At 27.4% G+C, this 21,805-nt stretch overlaps 1 protein-coding gene across 1 annotated transcript; it reads right to left on the reverse strand.

The window, feature by feature from the left end:
• Window positions 1-7,021: 7,021 nt before the first annotated feature.
• On the reverse strand, window positions 7,022-21,507 carry LOC142321645 (uncharacterized). The gene is made up of 4 exons (XM_075359905.1): window positions 21,445-21,507; window positions 17,697-17,794; window positions 13,789-13,954; window positions 7,022-10,947 (listed from the first exon to the last, which is right to left on the reverse strand). Exons 1-4 carry the CDS (start codon window positions 21,467-21,469, stop codon window positions 8,303-8,305), a joined length of 2,934 nt encoding a protein of 977 aa, XP_075216020.1. The 5' UTR covers window positions 21,470-21,507; the 3' UTR covers window positions 7,022-8,302.
• Between the last annotated feature and the right edge of the window lie 298 nt (window positions 21,508-21,805).

A 21,805-nucleotide genomic window follows, 5' to 3' on the forward strand; every position in this document is an offset into this window, starting at 1 on the left:
AATTGACCTGGCAGGTCTATAAGCTATTGTAATGCAATAAAGTTATATATTCTGCTGTTTATATTCATTTAATATAAAGTTTTTGTTGTTTTTTTTTTTTTTTTTTACATATTAACCAATTGGATTATATATTATAACGGACATATATTAACTATGTCCGTCTTCAACATTATGTACAGAAATTTTAATACCACACGTACGTGCGCATATGAGATATGTAATTTTATTATTAACAGCTGTGTGCACTTTGTTATTATTATTAGACTCCTTTACGTTTAATTCTACATTATTATTTACTTCACTTTGAATTTTATTATTTTTAATATTAATACAAAAATTATTTTCTGTTTTTCTACTAAACCTTTTTTTATTTTGTTAGCACTATTGTATATTGACCAGTTAAATAATAATCATCTGTTTGTTCTATACCCCTTATTAGACGTAAAAATCTTAAAGCAGAGCTCTCAATTCAATATAGTTTTATCTTAAAATTTGTTCTGAGGCATCTAACCCATAAAAAGTTACTGGTTTCCATTCTTCATTCAGATCTTAACCTATGCTTTTTGATATACTGATGATTTCATAGTCGTCATCTGATTCGTCAAATTCATCATAGACTTTTATACAAATACATTTATAGACTTTTCACAATAAATTTGTTCTGTGAATTAAAATCATCTAATTCATTTTTTAAACTAAAATTATCTATTTGTTCTAAAATACTTTCATGGGGTTCTACAAATTCTTCATCTGATTCATAATCTATACTTAATTCATTGTTTTCAAATTCAAAATTGTAATAAAAATTATCAGTTTCAGATTCCTCATCTAATTTGTTTTGTATACCAAAATAATCTAATTCATTAATAAAATTAACCTCATTTTGTGAATAAAAATTATTAATTTCAAATTTTTTATAGGGTCCTATCATCTGATTTAGTTTGGGATATTTGTTAGAATTCTTTGGAATTTTGGAGGAAAGGTCGTTGATTATAATTAGGTTGTGAATAACTGAATTGTAGTCTCATGGAAGCTGACTTTTGGAAAGGATGTCAATTAAAATTCGGTCAGGGCAATTGAATTGTTTGGTTTGAAAATGATAATTTTTGGGAGTATTGTTTAGGTAATAATTAGGGTATTGGTTGGGATGTTACCATTTCTGTTTTTGATTGGTTTTAAAATTACCTGGATTTTTGGCTGAAGCTACTTTTTTAACATTACTATTATTATTTACAAAATTATGTTTAATTCATTTCGAATTTGAAGTCATTGGTAGACATACTCCTCAATGCTTCTTCTGAATAATAATACAATAAAACTTGACTTATGCCGCTGCATTCATGAGCATTATTGCTTGTTACTAACAATGGTTTAATCTTTGCCAAAATAGAAAAGATTAGTTATTCATTTTGAAAATCGTCAGTGTTATCTGACGAGATTTTATTATTTCGTCACATAAAGTGATGAAATAATTGCTAAAATTGATCCAGTAATAACGAATCTCCTGAAAAATCAGGGACTGTGTCCAAATATTTATTTTTAAATACTGGAGTTGCCATTATTACAAAATATTATTAATATTTTTTTACACACTACACAAAGTATACAATACAAACTAAATAATTCTATTATATCAATTCTCTTCAATCAACTATCATACTCAGTCATATTATTACATCTAATTACACTGATAAACATAATTTTTGTTTCCTAATGTGCAATACATGATTTTATTCTGTTTTTTGATGCTGAAAACGAGTATGAACTCAGAATCCTTCTATCACCCACCATTTTTTTAATTTTAATTAAAGAATTTTTTTTCATTGTATAGTTAGTATTTTATGCTCCTAACATAATTTGTAAGCTATAAGTAAGCAGTACTAGACAAAGAATTAAATCATATTATGACATATCTAATACTGAAGAGTGAGCCTTCATGGACAAGCTTAATCATGTCTGTGCAGATCAAAACTTGCAGCTGAAAACACAGCCGTGTTTGTATTAAGCACTGGATTTACGAATGAATTAATTTTTGTTCAGTCTTATTGCTGTCTTAAATTTGTTTACAGTGCAGTGTCGTAATGTTTCAAAATTGTGTAAATGATGTGGGTGCCTTTTGTTATGTATGTGGTGAGTTTACCATAAAATACAATAGAAAAAAAACATTATACCTTTAATTAAAAAAACATATCATTTGTTCTTTCAGTGTAAAATTTGTGATGAGGATAAGACGTGGACTCCTCATATAGTATGCACTATTGTTCTGTATATTTAAGAGGATGGCTGAAAGGTACACGGAAGGCTTTGCCATTTGGTGTACCTATGGTTTGGCATGAACCAAAGGATCATATAACTGATTGTTACTTTTGTTTAACAAGTGTGCCTGGAATTTCTAAAAAATCTAAACATACTGTAAAATATCCTTCATTGCAATCTGCAGTCAGACCTGTACCTTGCAGTGAAATTATTCCAGTTCCTGAGCCACCTGTGAATGTATGTTTCGAAAGCAGCGATGAAGAATCAGGCAGTACTGAAGAAGACAACAATGATTTGATTTTGAATTATATTCCAACAAGCCACATCTTATATCACAAGGTAAATTAAAATGACTTTGTTAGGGATTTAAATATCAAAAAATCAAGCTGAACTGTTAAGATCAAGACTGCAGGGTTGGAATTTACTTCAAAAAGATGCAAAAATTTTGGGCTTTCAAAGCCAATAAAAAGAACTTTCTCAGTACTTTTTTGATAAAAGTAATTTGGTTTATTGCACAAATATTGATGAACTTATGCTGCACTTGGAACAAGTTCATAAACCTGAGGACTGGCACCTTTTCATAGATTCGTCCAAGTATAGTTTAAAAGTGGTTCTACAACACAACAGTAACAAATATTCTTTGATACAGATCGCTCGCTTATAGTATTAATTTGAAAGAGACACAATGTGATGAAAGATCTTCTTGAAAAAGTAAATTATAAAAAACATATGTGGTGATTTGAAAGTTATAGCTATTTTGTTAGGCTATACTAAGTACATGTGTTTTCTCTGTGAATGGGACAACCGAGCTAGGGATAAACATTATGTTACCAGAGTGGAAAAAATGAGACTACTTAACTCCAAATGGGAAAAATATTATTCATGAGCCCTTAGTTGAATCCAAAAAATATTTTTACTCCCTCTCCATATCAAGTTAGGAGTAATGAAAAATTTTGTAAAAGCAATGAAGAAGGATAGTTCCGGATTTTTATACATCGGGCAGAAATTACCAAATGTAAGTGAAGGAAAAATTAAAGAAGGAATATTTGTTGGTCCTCAATAAGAGAGTTAGCCAAAGATGATGTATTTAACTCAATGTTAAATAATGTAGAAACTGCAGTTTGGGCTTCATTTAAAGAAGTTTGCAAAACTTTTCTTGCCAAACAAAAATCTGACAATTACCACAGTATTGTTAATCAACTTCATACAGAGCAGTGGGATGTAATATGTGTTTGAAAATACATTTCCTCCACACTCATTTGGTTTTTTCCTGGACAACCTCAGAGACATAAGTGACGAAAATGGTGAAAGTTCCACCAAGACATTTTGGTGATGGAAAGCCACTATAAAGAAAAATGGAGTACTAGCATGCTAGCCGACTACTGTTTGACATTAATTCGGAATGTGCCTGAAGCTATTTGTAAAAGAAAAGAATCAGCAAAATCATTCTAATACTGGTATGGCCATGTAAAATTAAACATTTTACAGATTTTAACTATATTTTCCCTTAACTCTTTTTGAAGTGTTATTTATTTAAAACTAAGGGTGATTGAAAAATTGTATTTACAGATCTGTAATATACGCAAAAAAAGCAATTCAAGAAATGGTATCGCACTTAGAAAAACATTAAACATTTTTTTTTTGTCTATCATTTATCGGCTATTATGTTCAATTACATATATTCATTTATATAGCATATTCGCTTATTAATTCAATTATCATATTTAGTCAATTATTATGTTCAATAATATTATATATATATATATATATATATATATATATATATATATATATCAATCTACAATTTTTAATTATTATATATTACTTAATATGTTTCTTTTATTAACAAAAATACTTCCATTAGCTTTAAACATGATGTGCTGCTTTCAATGATTGGTTGCTTTGACGTTTTCGATTGTAGCCAATCAGGACTGTTACCCTTGAAGTTTTCAATCATCTAGAAATCCTCAAGCTCCGTTGATCAGGATCATTGCCTTTGATTGTTGACCAAGAATTAAATGCTCTAACTCTGGTAGACTGGAAACAACAGTAAATGATATGTGCTCACCTATGTTGGTTTTGAACTCCATTTAATAAACATGCTCTTATTCGCATTGTCCAATGGTTTTTCTGCAGCCAAGAATTATGATCATTAATTCTCTTCAGAAATCGTTGGACTTCATAAACGATTTGAAGATCAAAGAAATTATATTCATTAACTTCTTGAGATGACTTATTTAGTTCTCTTCATTAATGATTTGAAAATCAAAATTGATATCTTATGTGCTGATACAATTTGAAGGGTCGTATTGACTGCATCAATCAAGTTTGATACTCAACAAATTCTGTTTTTTAAAAAAAGACCTTTTTGTTTTATACAATTTATATTCACAAATTGTTTTAATTAACTGTTTTGCATACATGCTAACAAATTGTATTATTGTATACATTTGGCGTACATGCTAATGTAATGCAGAATTAAGGCAACACATAGTATTGAGTGAATATCTACAATTTCAATCAAACTTTCTGGATATTCAATAAGTTCATGTATGATTTTATGAAGTGTGTGAAATTATTAAATATACTATATTGTGTGTTAATATAATTAGAGAATTTGTAAACAGAATTATAATTTTTTGACTTGAGCAGTTGAAATTGAAACAAATTATGGGGTGTCTGGGCTAAAGGTATCCAAAATTAACAGCTTATAGTTAATTAGAACAAGCTAATTAATTTAATAAGTTTTTTTTATAATAAACACAGCAAGTTAATAAGTTTTAATGTAGGTTAGTCAAATTTAATATGTTATCGTTGTGTGGTTTGGCAGACATTTAGACAATAATCTAACTCTAGCCAGGTATTTTGGAGCATCTCTGGCATTATTAGACCAACAGCTTCAATAATTCTCTCTTTTTAAATCATCCAAATCTCAATTTTTTCTTTGGTACACAGCTTTTAATAAATGCCCAAGCAAAAAAGTCCAGAGGAGTAATCTCTGGATATCTAGGTGTCCCATGGAGTTGGACCTCCTCATTCAATCCATCACCTGGGGAAAGTGTTGTTCAAGAACATGGTAACATCTTGTTGGAAACTGAGCTCGCAGGAATCTGGGAAACAACAAAGTTCTCAAGCATGTTGAGGTACATGAGTCCTTTCAAAGTGGACTCCATGGAAAAACTGGATGACACAATTTTTGTACAGTTTTAAGCAGACATTAACTTTTGATTTGTTCCTTTCATTGTTGGTACTGTTTGGGGGTTCTTATTACACTAAATTTGACAATTATGTCTGTTAATTTTCCCACATGTATGAAAGGTTGCCTCATCACTAAATAACAATGTATCAAGATAATTAGAATTGTTTTCGATACAGTGCATTACCTTTGCAGGCAAACTGATGTAGAAGGTGGCAGTCATTTCATTTAATGTGATGAAGGCGTTGTAACTTGTACGCTTGCAGAGGAGCTGCTTATGAATAATGGAGCAAGGAATTTGCAGTTTGTAACTAGCCTGCCTAATTGATTTTCCAGGACTGAAAGTGAATGCATTGCGTACATGAACCACAGTCTCGTCACTAACTGAAACTTTTAGAGGATTTCTTGTTTGTGAAACCAAGCTTCTAGTCTCTCTTAGTTATATCCCATTCACGAATAGACCTGAAAGTAGAAGGATTGTTATTCCACTCAGTTCATACCTGTTCTTGAACACATGTAACTGATTGAAACTTCACTAACCAAAGCATACACTGAACCTTCTGTTGTGGCTCTTCATCTTGAATGACTATAATTGCATTAAGAGTCAGCTTGCCTGCAAATGCATATTCTGCTGACCTTGAGAGTATACAGAACAAATTCTGGAGATACTTCCTGTTAATTGAGGCTACATTTAACAGATTACGACTGATTTTCTAAATGTAGGCCATTACTTTTGGATACCTTTAGCCCGAACATTCTGTATTAAGAATTCATAAGTCTTAAAAGGTACAGATTTCAAAAGGTCAAATATAAAAAAAGGATCAAAGTAATATTATATTACATGTGTCTTTTTAATCTTGTTATTTTTAGTAGTGAAATTTTTATTCTCAACAAGTTTTTTAAAGAACTCGGCCCTTGATGAAAGTGAGCTGTTTATAAGAAACGTGCATCTTGATAAGAAAAAGAATGTAAAGAAAATGTTACTAGAACATGTAGATAGGTTTTTTTTACCATCTAAGTTTTCCAAATATTTCCTTGCATCTTTGGGTGAAAACAATTTGAATATCAGAATTGCCTCAGTGTAAAATTAATTAATTATGCTATAAAAATCCAGTACTAAGTACTACAGTGGGATCATCAGATCAACTTCTCCTATTCAATAATTCTAAAAAGATCAGAAATTAGTTCATTTGGTTTGACTAGCTCTAAGTTATGAACACTTATAAAACAAAAACTCTGATGTGGATATCACATGACTTCCTATATGTCTATTAAATTACATATACACATTTTTGCTGCACTTCATTTGAAAGTGAGATACGATCCTCCAATTCTTTAATAAAAGTGGACAGTTACATAATTGCTAAAATTAGTTTTTATTAACATCAAATATTTATACAATTATTAATTCAACAATCTTACCTGAAATTTTAGGTTAGAGTAAAAGTCCCTTGATTACTCTTTAAATAAATTATTTACCAAATAATCCAATAATAAAGACTTTATTCTACACTGTAAGGTCAAAGTTAATATTTGTAACCAGTACACATGAATTCACTAAACGGAATAGTTTAATTATTATTAATTTTTATTTATACGACACACCAGAATTCTTGTGCGTATTATGCACAGTGAAAAAAAATTTCAGCAATTACTTGAAAATTGAATGCAATTCAAAAATGTAATTTTATTTTTTTGTCAAATAATTAAATAAAATGATTTTTTTTAAAATAAATATAAAAAATTTTTATAAGAATTTTCTAAGAAAATCCACAAATAATACTAAATTATAATTTTCAATTAATATTAAATAATCAGATGTTTCACCAAATCTATTATTTTAATTTTATTTTATAAACTGGGATTGACATTAAAGAGTAGATTGCATCATAAATTGGAGAAAGGCAGGTAGGTGTTGGATGCTTGCTGGTGGAAATTTTCCTTCTTTCACATTTTTTCATTTCCTTCCAAGTAAACTACAGCAGCTGCTTTGAAACAGAAAGTTTTATGAAAAATCATTACTGCTTCCAATCATCCAAAATCAACCAAAAAATATTATGATATTTAAAGTTTTTAAAAATTTGTTGTATCTTCAGAAAAAATTAAAAAACATAATATCCAATAAGTTAAGGACAAGAAAGTACTAGTTCCCTTTATTCAAAACTGAAAGCTTTAATATTTAATTGTTCATTTTTCTAAGTGTCATATTTTTGAACTCCCAGTAAAAACTTTATATAATGAAATTCAGAACCGCATTGCACACCTAAAATAATCTTAAGCTCAAACCAAAAAATTAATTTTTTACATTCAAATTTGATTTCAATGCTGTTATTTTTTAAGGACAATAGACCTCACTGATTTCTAATTAGGTCAGGAACATTTTACTACCATAAATCGTCAATTAATTAAAAAAATAAATATTTTGATGTTCAATCACTGTTTTTTAAATTTGTATTTTTGGAGAGTAAGAAATGTCATCATTTTGATCATGTTTGGCTCCCTCCTTAGCATTCCTAGTACCCTTCAATCAGCATAAAATAAATATTTAAAAAATTGAGTAATTGTTGAAATCTATAAACACAGAATAAAAACTTTTACCAACATATCGCATCAGTATGGTCTTTGTGTCAGATAATCAACATGTATTAAAAGGGTAAAAGCTATATGGGTTTTATATATCATTAAAAAATAAAAAAAAGTTAAGTCTACAGAATGAAGAGCTTTTAACTATCCATTTGATTTTATGAAAATAAAATTAAGGATTTTGTAAGATATCTGTAAAATAATAATTAAAAAAACACCATGTTTATTTCAATATTCTATTTTTTTAAATAACAGCTTATGGCAACATCATTTTTCTTTCAATAATCCAGCTTTAACTGCTTCATTAAATTCTTTAATTTCTTGATCTGTATTTAAACTAAATCCTAAGGATGGAAAAATATCTGTTTTTATTATAGATTGTGGTGTATCAGATTGTTTCATATTGTATTGTACATTTGGCTGTGTATTGTATAAAGCTGTTACTTCGTATTTTGTTGGTTTTTGTATAGCTGATTTTGCATTGTAGTTCTGTATTTGTAATGGTAGATCTAGTTTGGTAACATTTCTTTGTTGTAGAATGAATGGTTCTGTTCTAATTTTCTGTGTTTGTGGTTGTGCTAGTGACTCTTTATTATCACTAAGTTTATTGATATCGTAAATATCTGTTACCGTTAGTGCCGCTAAAAATGTATTATTATTAATTCTATATGTTCCAGAAGTACTTGCAATTAAATCAGTACCATATAGCGAAGCACTTCTAAAAGGATTTTCTGTGTTCATAGTTTTCACAACTTCAAAACTTATATTATTGTTCATATTTTGCTGAATTCTGGTAATATTATTTTTATTTATGTAAGACACTGGTTTTTGTGTTATTTGTATTTGATGTACTAATGTACGAGATGGTTTATTAACTTCTACAGAACTATCATCAAGTTCTTTTAAATTAAAGTTTTGTTGAGTTTGACCTTTTCCACTACTGCCACCTCTGCTATTATTTCTAATTATTTCAATATCTTCATAAATTTCTTGATTTTTATTCAGAGTTTGAGACTTAACTTTATCATTATAATTAATGTTGTATAAATCAGAAAATATTTTATGTTGCTCTTCAAACGTTTTTTGATGTTTTAAATTATTTATTTCAGTTTTGTTTTGGTCTTTATAACTATCTTGATTTTTGTTAAAATTATGAGATTTATTATTATTACTATAGTTATTTATCGTAAATAATTCAGGAAATGTATGATTTTGATCTGCATAACTTTCATGTTTTAAATTTTGGGTTTGATTGGTTTCTTGATTTTTAATATTTTGTAATTGTATATACTTATTATAATTCATGTTTAGTAAACTAGGAATTGTTGTATATTGACTTTCATAATTTTCTTCATTTTTTAAGATTTCTGATTTTTTACTGTTAAAATTTATACCAGGAATCAATGTTTTGTACTGGATTTCCATAGTTGTTGGTGTAAATGTAATAGGTGTTTCTTCTTCTTCTGAATATGAAATAATAGCACTTAAATTTGGTAAATTAGTCAAATATTCATACATAATATCTGTTGGTTTTCGATTTTGTTGTGAAACTGTTCGTGAACTTGGGTAATTTTTGTTATTGATTGTATGATTTGTATTGTTTATTAATAATGTAGAATTAAATAGATTAGTATTGTTATTTTTATTGTATTCAAAATTATAACTACCCATATTGTATATAGTTTGATTTTCCAAAAATATATTTGATTTATTTGTCAAAGATAATATATTGCTTACGTTATTTTTAGGGGTTGAAGAATTTTCTTCATTTATGTTATTGCTATTAAAAAAGTTAAATCCAAATTGTGATAAAAAATTGTAATTATTAGCATCATTATTATTTATAGTATTGTTAGTGCTTTGATTTAAATGTTCTAAATTTGATGTTAATGCATTTATGTAATTTTGAAAACTATCATTTACTGTTAATGTTATATTTTCATGTTCATTGTCAGTTTCCTGATAATCGTCAAATATATACTCTTCAGATTTTTCTCTGTTTATTAGAGATCTGTCAATGAAGTACTTATCTTGGTGGAGCTCAGATTCTGTCAAGTAACCATAATCTGTTGTTACATTTTCATTAGATTCACTTTCATTTTCTTTGTTCACTACATCAATTGATTTTAAATATGGCAGTTTGTCATTATTATTATTATTTGATTCAGTATGTATATGAGCTTCTTTTGGTAATATTCTGATATTGGAACTGTTGAGATTATTTTTTCTGTATGAAGGTTGGAATGATTCTTCATAAATATTGTTTTGGTTAAATTTATTTGTATAATTTAATGGTAGTGTTCTATTATAATTATTTATTACATTATTGTACATTGTACGAGTATATGTATCATTAATAGTAACAGATTTAGTTAAAGTTGTATTTGTGTTACTATTATTATTTATTGTTAAGTTGCTTTTAATATTCTGATCATTTCTTTTTATTTTAATATCTGCAATTTTGCTTGGCAAAACTACTTTGTTGTCTTTGAATTCTATAAATAAATTATCTAATATTAATTTTACATTATCAGAATTAAATGTAGAGTTTTCTTGTTCTTTTGTTTCATTTGTATTGATTTGTTGTAAAAGTTTTAAGTTATAATTATTATTGGAAAACTTAGTAAATTTATTGATTGTTTTGTTTTTATTAGAAGGTAGAATGATTGTAGTGTTCAGACTATTAAGTGTAACTTTAGTTTTACTCTCTGAATTAGATTGATCATCTTTTTCACTGGCATAATTTATTTCTAATTTTTGTCCACAATCAGCTTTAGTCCACCACTCGCATGTCAGTAATTCTTGACTAAATACTGAACCATTTGGACATAAAAATGATTGCTTTTTCATATATATTGATGGAAAACACATGTGGAATACTTGGCATCTTGTTTCTTTATCTGCATAATACCCTGAAAGCAAGTTCAAAAACGTTTTTAAAATTATTATTACTTTGTAGAGTGTGTTTCAAAAACAGCTTTAAAATATGTGCAAAATTATACAAATTAATTCTAAGAACATATCAAATGTTTTATGATATTTAGTTTAGTGGAAAGCAGATACAGGTGATTCATGAAATTTGAGATGATTTCAAGCATTTTGTTTCTGTTCTTTATTTAAAACTTAGTAATGAAGTGATGAAACATTTTTAAGTTTTACCTGTAGTTTTCAAAAGTTAGTCTGTGTACCCTCAGAAGTCTCAGAAAATGAGATGCAATGATTAATAAAATTAAAATGCTGTATATGACAAAATGAAAGCATAATTGGCCTCAGATAACAGGGTAGATTATGCATAGTGACAGTTTATCCTTGTGAATAGACTGCATAGCTTCACTTCAGAAATGCTCTTTTCTAGATATCTACAGCATGTCTTATACTGGCTACTGTTCAGAACAAAAGTTTGTCAAGGGATCCACTTGCAGACTGTAGAGCCAGCCTTATCCCTTGCTGCTGAATCATTCTTACCAAACAGCAGTTATATATATTTTTTTTAATTAGTGGACATTCATAATTTTTGAATGGATGGAAAGTAGAATTGTGTTCTGATTCTTGTAGATCAAATCATTTTACAGTACAATGAGGGTGATATCTGTGGGGAATGTTGTTTGTATCACTTTCTCCACGCAATTTCCTTTCAGTTCATTCTTAAAAGCTATTTCTTCACTCAGACTGAAAGTGGCCTAGTAGTATTGCATCTGATGGTATTCTTTGTTTTTGATTATATATGCATACTTTTGAAGACCCTGAATGAATGTCATGTAACTGAAGAAATCAGAAAACTTTCATGTTAAGAAAAATTGTGAAAAGTACTTCTGAATTTCAAATATCAAGACCACAAAAAAATTGAATTATTTTTTATTTTGTTTCAAAGAAAGAAAAAGAAAACAGTTTACTGAAAAAATTCTGCTCTGAACTTTGAAAGTGTGATTTTTTGAATCCAAAAATGTAGGAACGTATAATATTAAGAGTACTTTATAAAAGAAAGTAGACAGGACAAAAAATAGATGAAAAATGACACTGGTCAACAATGATTTTGTTACATGGTCAATACTTGCTGATTCTTATGTATTTTTGGGAGCTGATTCCATGAAGTCAGAATTTCCTTATTGGTCTCAATTTTTTTGTAATTGTTCTTCCTATTTTCCAGCAACTATACATGCATTAACAATGCAATTATAATAAATCATTTATTTATTTATTGCAACAGTGAAGTTTTTAAATAAAGCATAATTTGAGTTGAAAAAAAGCCATGAAAAATAAGTTTTATTATTATTCACACAATAATTAAAACGATTACAAATGATACACTTATGATTCATATCATATTTTTTTCTAAATGTAATTATTTCACCCATTGTGCAGTGCATATGAATTCTGTTTTGGTGACTCAGTGCTGGATGTAATACTTTAAACAATAAACAATTTATCATACTAGCTAAGAAAAATCTCAACTACATCAGTCAAGTGCAAGCCTTTGTATGCATAACATTTAGTGGTAGAGGTACTTTTCCTACAGATGTGTGATTTTATTTTTCTCTGTAAAGTCAATGTATATTCATATACTAAATTAACGTGGTATCAAGTGTTTGCAGTAAAGTTTTGTAATACGTGTTTGTGAGTGTATTGCAGTGAATCTTTTAATAAAAATGCCAAACAGTTGCATTAACCAACCAAACAGTTTCTGCTACATTTATGGTAAGTAACATTAATGTCTCAAAGGAGAAATATAACTCCAATAATAAACAAATCATACAGACTGAAATTTGGATGTTAGATAGGTAATCACAACAGCTCCTGTGCTACTCATATTTGCTACAGTTCATGTGTAACACTGTTGACTGGTTAATTGAATGGATCTCGTCACATGACATTTGCAGTTCAAATTGCTTGGAGAGAACTGAAGGATCACTTCACGGACTACTATTTTTGCACAATGAAAATATCAGGAATAACAGTTAAGACTAGACATACTGTTAAATATTTTGATGTTACTTTTGCTATAAGATCAGAGCCTCACAATCCACAGTTTCCAATTCCAGTACAGTAAAAACATGGGAATTAGACGAAGATGTTGATGTTCAAGGTGGTGCAGATTTATTAATTATGGACAAAGAGAGATCCAGGCTCTTTAGAGAATAAATGTTGAACCACACTTAATTAATCAATCAGAATCAAATGATCTTATGCATTATCTAAATTCAACCAAGAATCAAGAAGAAATTCTTGCATTAACTCAAAGGATAGAATCTTTTACAACGCACTACTAAAATAAGGCTTTCCATGACAGTCAGTGTGAATTAGAACGTTTCTTTTCCCATTACAAGGACTTAATTTTTTACTGTAATGATTTGGAATTCTTACTAGAAACTTTGAGACATGGCATCATCTGATGAATGGGCGTCAAAATTACTGTATGTTTCAGTTATTAACATCCTTGTAACAAACAAAAAAGTAAAATTTGTTGTTCAGTGTAATTAACATTAAAAAAAGTGTTTTATTTTGTGTTCTGTTAAAGCTGGAACACTAACAACAGGTGTCTGTGTCACGGCACAGGCTTATCTTAGGTTTCTATGATAAAGATTGATATGATACAAATTTATTTCACATTATTTAGATTTATATGTATATGTCAAAGTGAAGAAGATGCAAGTAAAATTAATATTAGGTTTATTAATAATAATTTCTAAAAGAAATAAGTACAATTTCTAAAAGAAATAATTAATTATTTATTTATATCCTTCATGATTATTTACCTGGAGAAAGATTGTTGCAAGAAAATGATGTTTTTGGGATAGTATGATAAATTGGATAATCAACTCCAGCTTTTCCAAAAGCCAATGGTTTAATACTTTCCATTAAATTATCAAATTGTTTATTCGCCTTCATTTTTGCTTCTGCCTGATTTTTGTCATAGTTTCTCTGAAATCAGTATAAACCATAATTGCAAATTATTAATATGTTACTAACAATTTTTTGTTTGTTGAGATGGTGCAATAGGGTTATTAATTGTTTGCACTTTAGATGGTTGACGTTCTGAGAATGAACTATACAAGAAATATTTTATTGGTAATTTATTATTCAGCTCCTTGGTTTCTGAGTTTAACTGACTGACCTTTGGCATGGGAAATAATTTTAGGGTATAAACTGATTACAACCTTTCTTCAAACAATTCACAGATTGGATATCATATTACATTATGTTCAGAAATGTTATATACATTAACAGTAAGTGCACTAACTACACAAACTAATGTAACATTTTTGTAGACACTAAATTTTATTTAGATTTAGTTTAAGTCTAGATGAACAATCAGATTAGATAAGAACCATTAGGAAGATACTCTCATATTCTTCTGTCATTGAGTTGATATTACCACACTTTGGTACTAAGTGACTGAGCTAGTATCAAAATATGTAAAAGTTATAAGCTTTCCAGAAATTTAAATAAGTAGTCATATTATTTGTTACAAAAATATTTTGGTTAAAAATTCTACTTATGTAGTTCTTATAATTGTTTCTACAAGTACAGAAACCATAAATAATAATTATAGAAACTAGTTTGATATTTAAGCTTTTTTATTTATCTAATGTGATAACTTTTTTAAATAGTTTTAAATCATAACTGTGTTTATAGTGCTGACATTAAAAAATACATACATTTTACGTGGTTTTAAATCAAAATTTAATAGAAATTTTACAAATTATTAAAATAAAATTTTTTATGTATGATAAAACATCTGTTTGATTAGTTAACATTAACAATTTTACATAAAACTTTACAATTTGTTTGTACAAAATTATATAGAGACTATTATTAATTTATATATATGTAAATGTATACCAAGTAATGTTTAAGTACAGATACAGCTTTATATTGCATATCTGAAAGGTATTTAGAGGCAGAAAGAAATGGGGTTTGAAATAGTTAAAAAATATCTACATTATGGTGGGTTTTTAATTTTTGTCCACTATCTTGGATCCATCATATTGAATCAAACTTATTTTTTTTAAATAGGAAGCTGGTCATATGACACATGATTTCAGTTTAAAATTTTACAAGAAAAACAATGATGAAACTCATTTCCTTTGTTATTACTCCTTCCTTTTTAATGGTTACCCATTTCCACGCCTTTGTTATCAAGTTATAAGTATTCAAAGTTGTAATGTGGTAAAATTGTGTTAACAATAAAATGAGGTAAATCTGCTACATGAACAATTTTTTATTGCATTTTACATTCATAATGCTTACAATAACAAACTTTAAACTGTGCTATAATATTGATAATAATAAACAATAACTAATAATTAACACAACAACAAATTAAATAGCTGTATCAACTTATATTATCTAATTAAAATTTAACTTCCAGTGTTAATCAGCTAATATTTGTTACTTATATTAAATGAAACAAATAAGCTGGAAATACTTAGTTAAAAAATGTATTAAAAATTTAGTCAAGTAAATCAGCTGTTAATTTACAACAATGCAATTTGTATTATGTTGAAACATTGCAATTTATTAACTTCTCACTTCACCTTCTTACTTTTTTATACTTGTAATGGTAAAATTTTATAGTGCTAGTAAAAATTAAGTTTTAGGCCTAGTAGTTCAAATTTGTGTTTTGGTGAAAGTTTTATTATTAGTTTTCTCATTCATTATTAGGCCTTTACAAGTGGTACGTGATTTATTTAATTATAGATTTCCAAACAGAGAACCAATAAGTAAACTGACTGTGATCAAGACAGTACAGCGATTTGAAGAAACCAGTACTGTAAAGAATTGTCCTCACACCAATAGACGAACTGTCACAACTGATGCAAAGTCATTAGATGTATTGAAGGCCCTCATTCATCGATTCGGAAAGCTGTTGTCCAGCAGGACATAAATTATTTTCCAGTTCAAAAAATTTCTTAAAACAAATAAATTTCACTCTTGTAATCTACACCTGGTGTAAGAACTTTCAAAATATGATTTTGACCTCAGAGTTGAATATTATGATATAATGCAAAACTTAGATGTAGATGAAAATTTTTCTAATTCAATAATATTTACTGATGAAGTTTTTGGCCATGTGAATAAGCAAAAGTGTTGATATTGGAGTGGTAATAATCCCAGATGGAAGTTGGAAGCTCATACACAGCACACTCAGAAAATGAACATTTGGGCAGGAATCGTTGGTCATTGTATTGTAGGCCTTTTATTTTAGACAACAATCTTACAGGAGATGCTTACAACTTTTTAGCCAATAGGGTTTTACCAAATATCCAGGAAAATATTGGACAAGAATTAATTAATAACATATGGTTTCAGCAAATTGGGGCATCATCTCTCATTATTACCTTAGGGCACAGCAGATTTTAATTAAACAACTTCGAATTACTGGATAGGATGTAGAGGATCCATAGAATGGCCTGCCAGGTCCCCACCTGGCAGGCTATTCTATGGATCCTAATGTGGAGACATTATATACACAAAATGACAAGTTATGTTTGAAGCTATTGTATTATCTATAATTTTGTAATGTTCTATGATTAATAATAAATATATCTACCGTATAAAGTAAAATACAAAGAAAAGAGAAACTCAACATTTTTCATGCAGAAAGGTTTTATAGAAAAATGCAGCAAGTCAAAAGCACAATTTTATTATGATCTTCTTTTTATATTAATTGGGATTTTGTGGATAAAAAATTATTTTTTTTTTCTTAATACTTTGCATGAAAAAAATCTATCAAAAATATTTAACACAGAGAAAGTCCTGTGTTAAGTGAATATTGAAATAAAATAGCAAAGAATAATTTAAAGAAAGGTTTACAAAAATGTTAAAACTTTAATTAATAATAAATACATATCTAATGAAAAATATAGTTTTTGTAAATGGTTGTACAGCATTTTCCATGTATAGTTTTAATAACTAAAGATGATAAAATAAATGAACATTTCTATCATTAATTTTTAATTTTAGAAAATGAATTTTAAAAATTCAATAGTTATTATTACCAATAATATATATTAAAAAAAAATCAGCTAAAAACCAATTCCACTTATAACACGTCTCAACCCAGCTCCTTGTTTTTTTTCTTTCCTTTGCTACCACAGGTAAAGTAACTATTTCTAGCTCATTCAGACATTCTACTTTATGGATTTGGCTGATTTTTTTATTTTGCTCAATGTTTTTTTTTTACTTTTCACAAATCTTTCATCAAGCATTGATAGACTTCAAAATGATTTTCCTGTGAGTATTAACCTCAGAAACTTTCTCTAAGGAGAATCAAGTTTGGGGTTTGATGACATATCTGTGGGTCATTCTGAATAGAATAAAACAAAATCTGATTTGTCCAAAAGAACGTACATGGACTGGAAGTAGGTTTTTAATATATAACATTAAATTTAGAATAATATTATTTTTTTAATTATTTACCAGGCTTTAGAGTAGACAAAGAAGCAGAAATTTGTTTTGATGCCATGTAATCATTGCAGAATATATATACTTATGTAATACCTAATAAAATCTGAACTATATTAAGGTTATATATTTATGAAAACTTAGCAACTACTTATTGCATAACATAACTTGCCTTATATGCAGTTAACTTATATGTAATATGTCTAAAGCTACTAAGAAAGCTGTGGAGTACTTTAAAAAAAGAAAAGATGCTTACCTCTAAATTAAAATGAATGAATCCTTTCTGAGACTTATCATTTTTTTCATTGTTTTGCGACTGACATTCCGCTTGTATTATTGTTAGTAAATTAATACCTAAATGAAACAGTCGTAATTTTAAGTATAATAGTATTTAAAACATTCCTAATTTAAAGTTTATGTTGTTTTTCCCTTATGTTAAAACAAAGTTAGTTTATTATACATATAGGATCTTTTTTTGGTCTTGATTGTTGTGTACTTCATTAATATATCTGTGTATATGCACCCATAAACATATTTGGTAGGATAATTTCTAGTTACAGTTATATTATAATTTGTAGTTCAGTTACATTTTCAAATAGTGTTTAACATGGATGTTTAAATTGGGAATTTTCCAGTACTGTATAATAAAAAAAAGCTTCTTATTACATTTTTGTCCTGAGTCTCATTATTGTTTGTATATACTTAATACAAATATATTTTTTGGTGATATAGCTCCTGGGTAGAAGTTAGGTCTACAGTTGTTTTCTTTTCATTTTCATTTATGATTGACAAAAACATCCCTTTATCAATTTTTGAATAATATATAAAAAAGTTATGAAGAGCAGCTACCTCTGGATCTGATACTAATTCCAAAATTTATATTTCAATCTTACCTGAGTTTCTAAATGGTGAACTGGTAATATTTTTTGGAAGGTTTGCTTTTTTTTAATAAAAAAAAAATGTTTATAGGGACTTATTCCAAGAAGTACAGTCTAATTTTTTAAATTGTCACATGAATTTTTAGATAGAAAAAAATCAAGACTTTACTTCATGTTATATGGGAAAGTTCTAAGTTAGCATCCTGGTCAGGTTTGACATTTTTCATTCATCATAAAATTTCCATATATGATTTGAACCATACATGATCACAAGAATAATATATTACAATTGATTATTATAAATGCCTTGAGTTGTGCACCAATAGAAAAATATTATTTTTTTTAAATTAATTTTAAAATTTTTCCACTTACTGTTTCTTCTGTCTCTCTTGAATAGTACTTTTTCAGAATACATTTTTTAATAAATTAATTATAAAAAGTAATTAAATTTAAACAATTAATTTTAAAACATAATTAATTTTTTTAGTTATAAACTAAGATGTTTATTATTTCACTGTTTGACATAAAAAAATTATTTATTTTTTCTTATAATTTACTATTAGATAATGAAACTATTATTTTGGTACCATTTTTAAATATAAACTATGAATTTTGAATAATTTAAATTTACTCTATTATTTCCCTAAGCCAGTCATCATGTTGAAATTCTAATTGTTCATTAATTATATTTTCACGGTTTTTTTAGATGTATTTTTTTAGTATGAGAGTTTTAAATTTAATTTCTAAAACTGGTTTTCTTTACCAGAAAATACTGTTTATTTAAAAAAATGTAATCAGTATAATTACGTATTTCTCTATTATGTTTATACATTTGTTAATGCTCTTGAAAGCGGTTATTTTTAATTTGTCATTCATTTCTAGAAATTACAGTTTTGAAATAGAAACAGTTTTGTTATTTGCATTTTTTAAAAATGATAGTAATTTTAAAGAAGCTTTACAGTTTTAAATATCAGTCAAGTTTTTAGTAATTTATTATAATAAAAAAATCCTGAAGAAGAAGTAGAGATCACTGTAATAGTAATCAGTGGAGGCGCAAGAAAAGAAAAACAATGGAAAAGATGTTTTATTAATTTTAACAAATTATTCTCTTGCTAAGATATAATTTGTATACCTATATTAAACAGACAGATGATTGTGATAAATATGAATGTTTTATTCCATATAAAGCTAGATGTGATATTCAGTGACCTTTAAGTGCCTTAAATTAAAAAAAAATTTTAAACAAATTAAAATATAATGAGATAACTCACAAGAATGTATTACAGTGAAGTCAGATAATTAAATCTAAATTAAATTTTTAAGTAAATTTTTTTAACACTGGTTGTTTGGGAAAAGCTATCTATCTATCTATTTATATACATATATGTAAGACAAATGAGATGTTTGGTTAAGGAGTTTGTAATTCACCTAACTAAATTTGGACCCTATCTCTCTTAATGTATTTAATAAGAAATCAATATTAAATTTTTACAAGATAAAAAGAATCTTTACATATTTTCTTAAATCATTTCATCAAATGGAAAAAGTTACAATTTTATAAACCATATAAAATCACATAAATTGCATAATTATTTTTACCGAAAGATTTTAAAAAATTAATTAAATACCATTAGAGCTTTTCTAATATGCTAATTGCATAAGCGGCACCTATTTAGCTCGCCGTGTGTTTGACGACATATAGCGTAGACCCGTTTATATTACAAAAAAAAGTTGCATACCGAATTTTTGCTTACATTTACTCTTTAATTATTCTGTTTTCTAAAATTAAAAAATCTGATCTGGATACTACATCACTTATACGTATATTAAATTATATAATATACATTTTTTAAAATGAAAATTACATGAAATTTTATTTCATTAATAACTTTTGATATTTTTTCATATCTTTTTTTTTTTATTATTGAATAATTATTTATCGTAAAAGTTTTTTTTATAATCGGAGCTTAATAATTATTAATATATTTAAATTAAAACAAAAAAGGGAGATGAAGTCAGATTCGTACCGATGTGCCTTCCCCTTATAAAATCCAAATATTTCATTAATTAAAATTTAATTGGGCTATAACTCTGGAACCAATGAAAATAAGTACCACTTATGATATATCGTTAAAAAGTTCTCAATGAGGCCTTATTACTGCAGTTAAGAAAAAATCCAAAAACAAATTTTTTTTGGGTTTTGTTTAGTTCAGTCGATTGCAATCAAAAATGGAGATGCACAACTAGATGTTACAACAGCCCTAAATCCAAAATTTCAACATCCTACGGCTAATTCTTTTTCAGTTATGCGAGATAGATACGTACGTACAGACGTCACGCCGAAACTAGTCAAAATGGATTCAAGGATGGTCAAAATTGATATTTCCTTTGAAATCTGAAAACCGAAATTCTTCGCTAACACAATACTTTCTTTACTTCGTACAAGAAAAAAAAATGTAGTGATAAAAATAATGTAATGATAAAAATGGAAAAAAATGTAATTGGTAGAGAGACGTTTTGATTCAAACTTTTAAAATACCTTTTAAAGTAAACAGTCGTAAATTAAAAGAGCGTTATTTGTTGTTTTATTTATTTTTTTTGTATTTTAAAAAGTAAAACATGATTTTTTTTTAGAAATAAGTTAATAATATAAGAAAGAGTTTTTACGGCGAATTTTTTAAGATGCTAATAGCATAATTTTTTCTGATCCACATATTAACACATCTGCGGTTAGTTAATAACATATCAGTAGTAGTATATGTCAAATAAGCAGAAAAAACAGCTAATTAATAACATGAGAGTAAGCTTTATTCTTCGATACGAAACTGTAATTATGTAAAGTCCTGTGTGTACTAAACGTTTTCTTATCGTTCCATATATATATATAAAATAAATGTTAAAGAAATTTTATGTATTTTAGGAAGGAATTAGTATGTTTTTTTACAACATGAGTGATACCATTTTACTGTAGATATAGATTAATTTAATTTTCGTGTAATCATTCTTAATAAATACTTAAGTGAAAAAATATATTAAAAATTAATCAGTGTATATATATATATACAAAATTCACTTCTCTTTCTTATTTAAACAGAAGCGGGAATGAAATAAAATTGAAACTCTCACCTATGTAAATGATGAACCGCATCATTGCGTGTACCTTACTGGGAAGAAGCTGGCATCTCTCTGAACTCGTCTCCATACTGCAACATTAGGAGGCGTTATTGTGTCAAAGGTCACTATACCAATAACAAACGTGTACAACATTTGCTTTTTATTCACTTATTTATTTTTAAATTACTATTACATAAACTTTCAATTACTATTCGTCCTATTATTTTCTGCATTAAAATGCTTATTTAATTTATTTTTAAGAATGTAATATATCAAATTCGTACCTGTTGATTGTACATTGTTCATTCAATATATTTTGCTGCATTAAATAATGTATCAATTTGAAATCAATAGAATAAAAAATAACTTCGCG

The sequence above is a fragment of the Lycorma delicatula genome, chromosome 3 (assembly GCF_047948215.1).
Source record: "Lycorma delicatula isolate Av1 chromosome 3, ASM4794821v1, whole genome shotgun sequence".
Lineage (NCBI taxonomy): Eukaryota > Metazoa > Arthropoda > Insecta > Hemiptera > Fulgoridae > Lycorma > Lycorma delicatula.

Coding starts and splice junctions, on each gene's coding strand:
- LOC142321645 (XM_075359905.1), bottom strand. CDS start 21,469: ATGATGCGGTTCATCATTTACATAG. Junction 13,955..17,696: donor TCATTCATTTTAATTTAGAG/GTAAGCATCTTT, acceptor TACTGATTTCAG/AGAAACTATGACAAAAATCA. Junction 10,948..13,788: donor TTGCAACAATCTTTCTCCAG/GTAAATAATCAT, acceptor ACTTGCTTTCAG/GGTATTATGCAGATAAAGAA.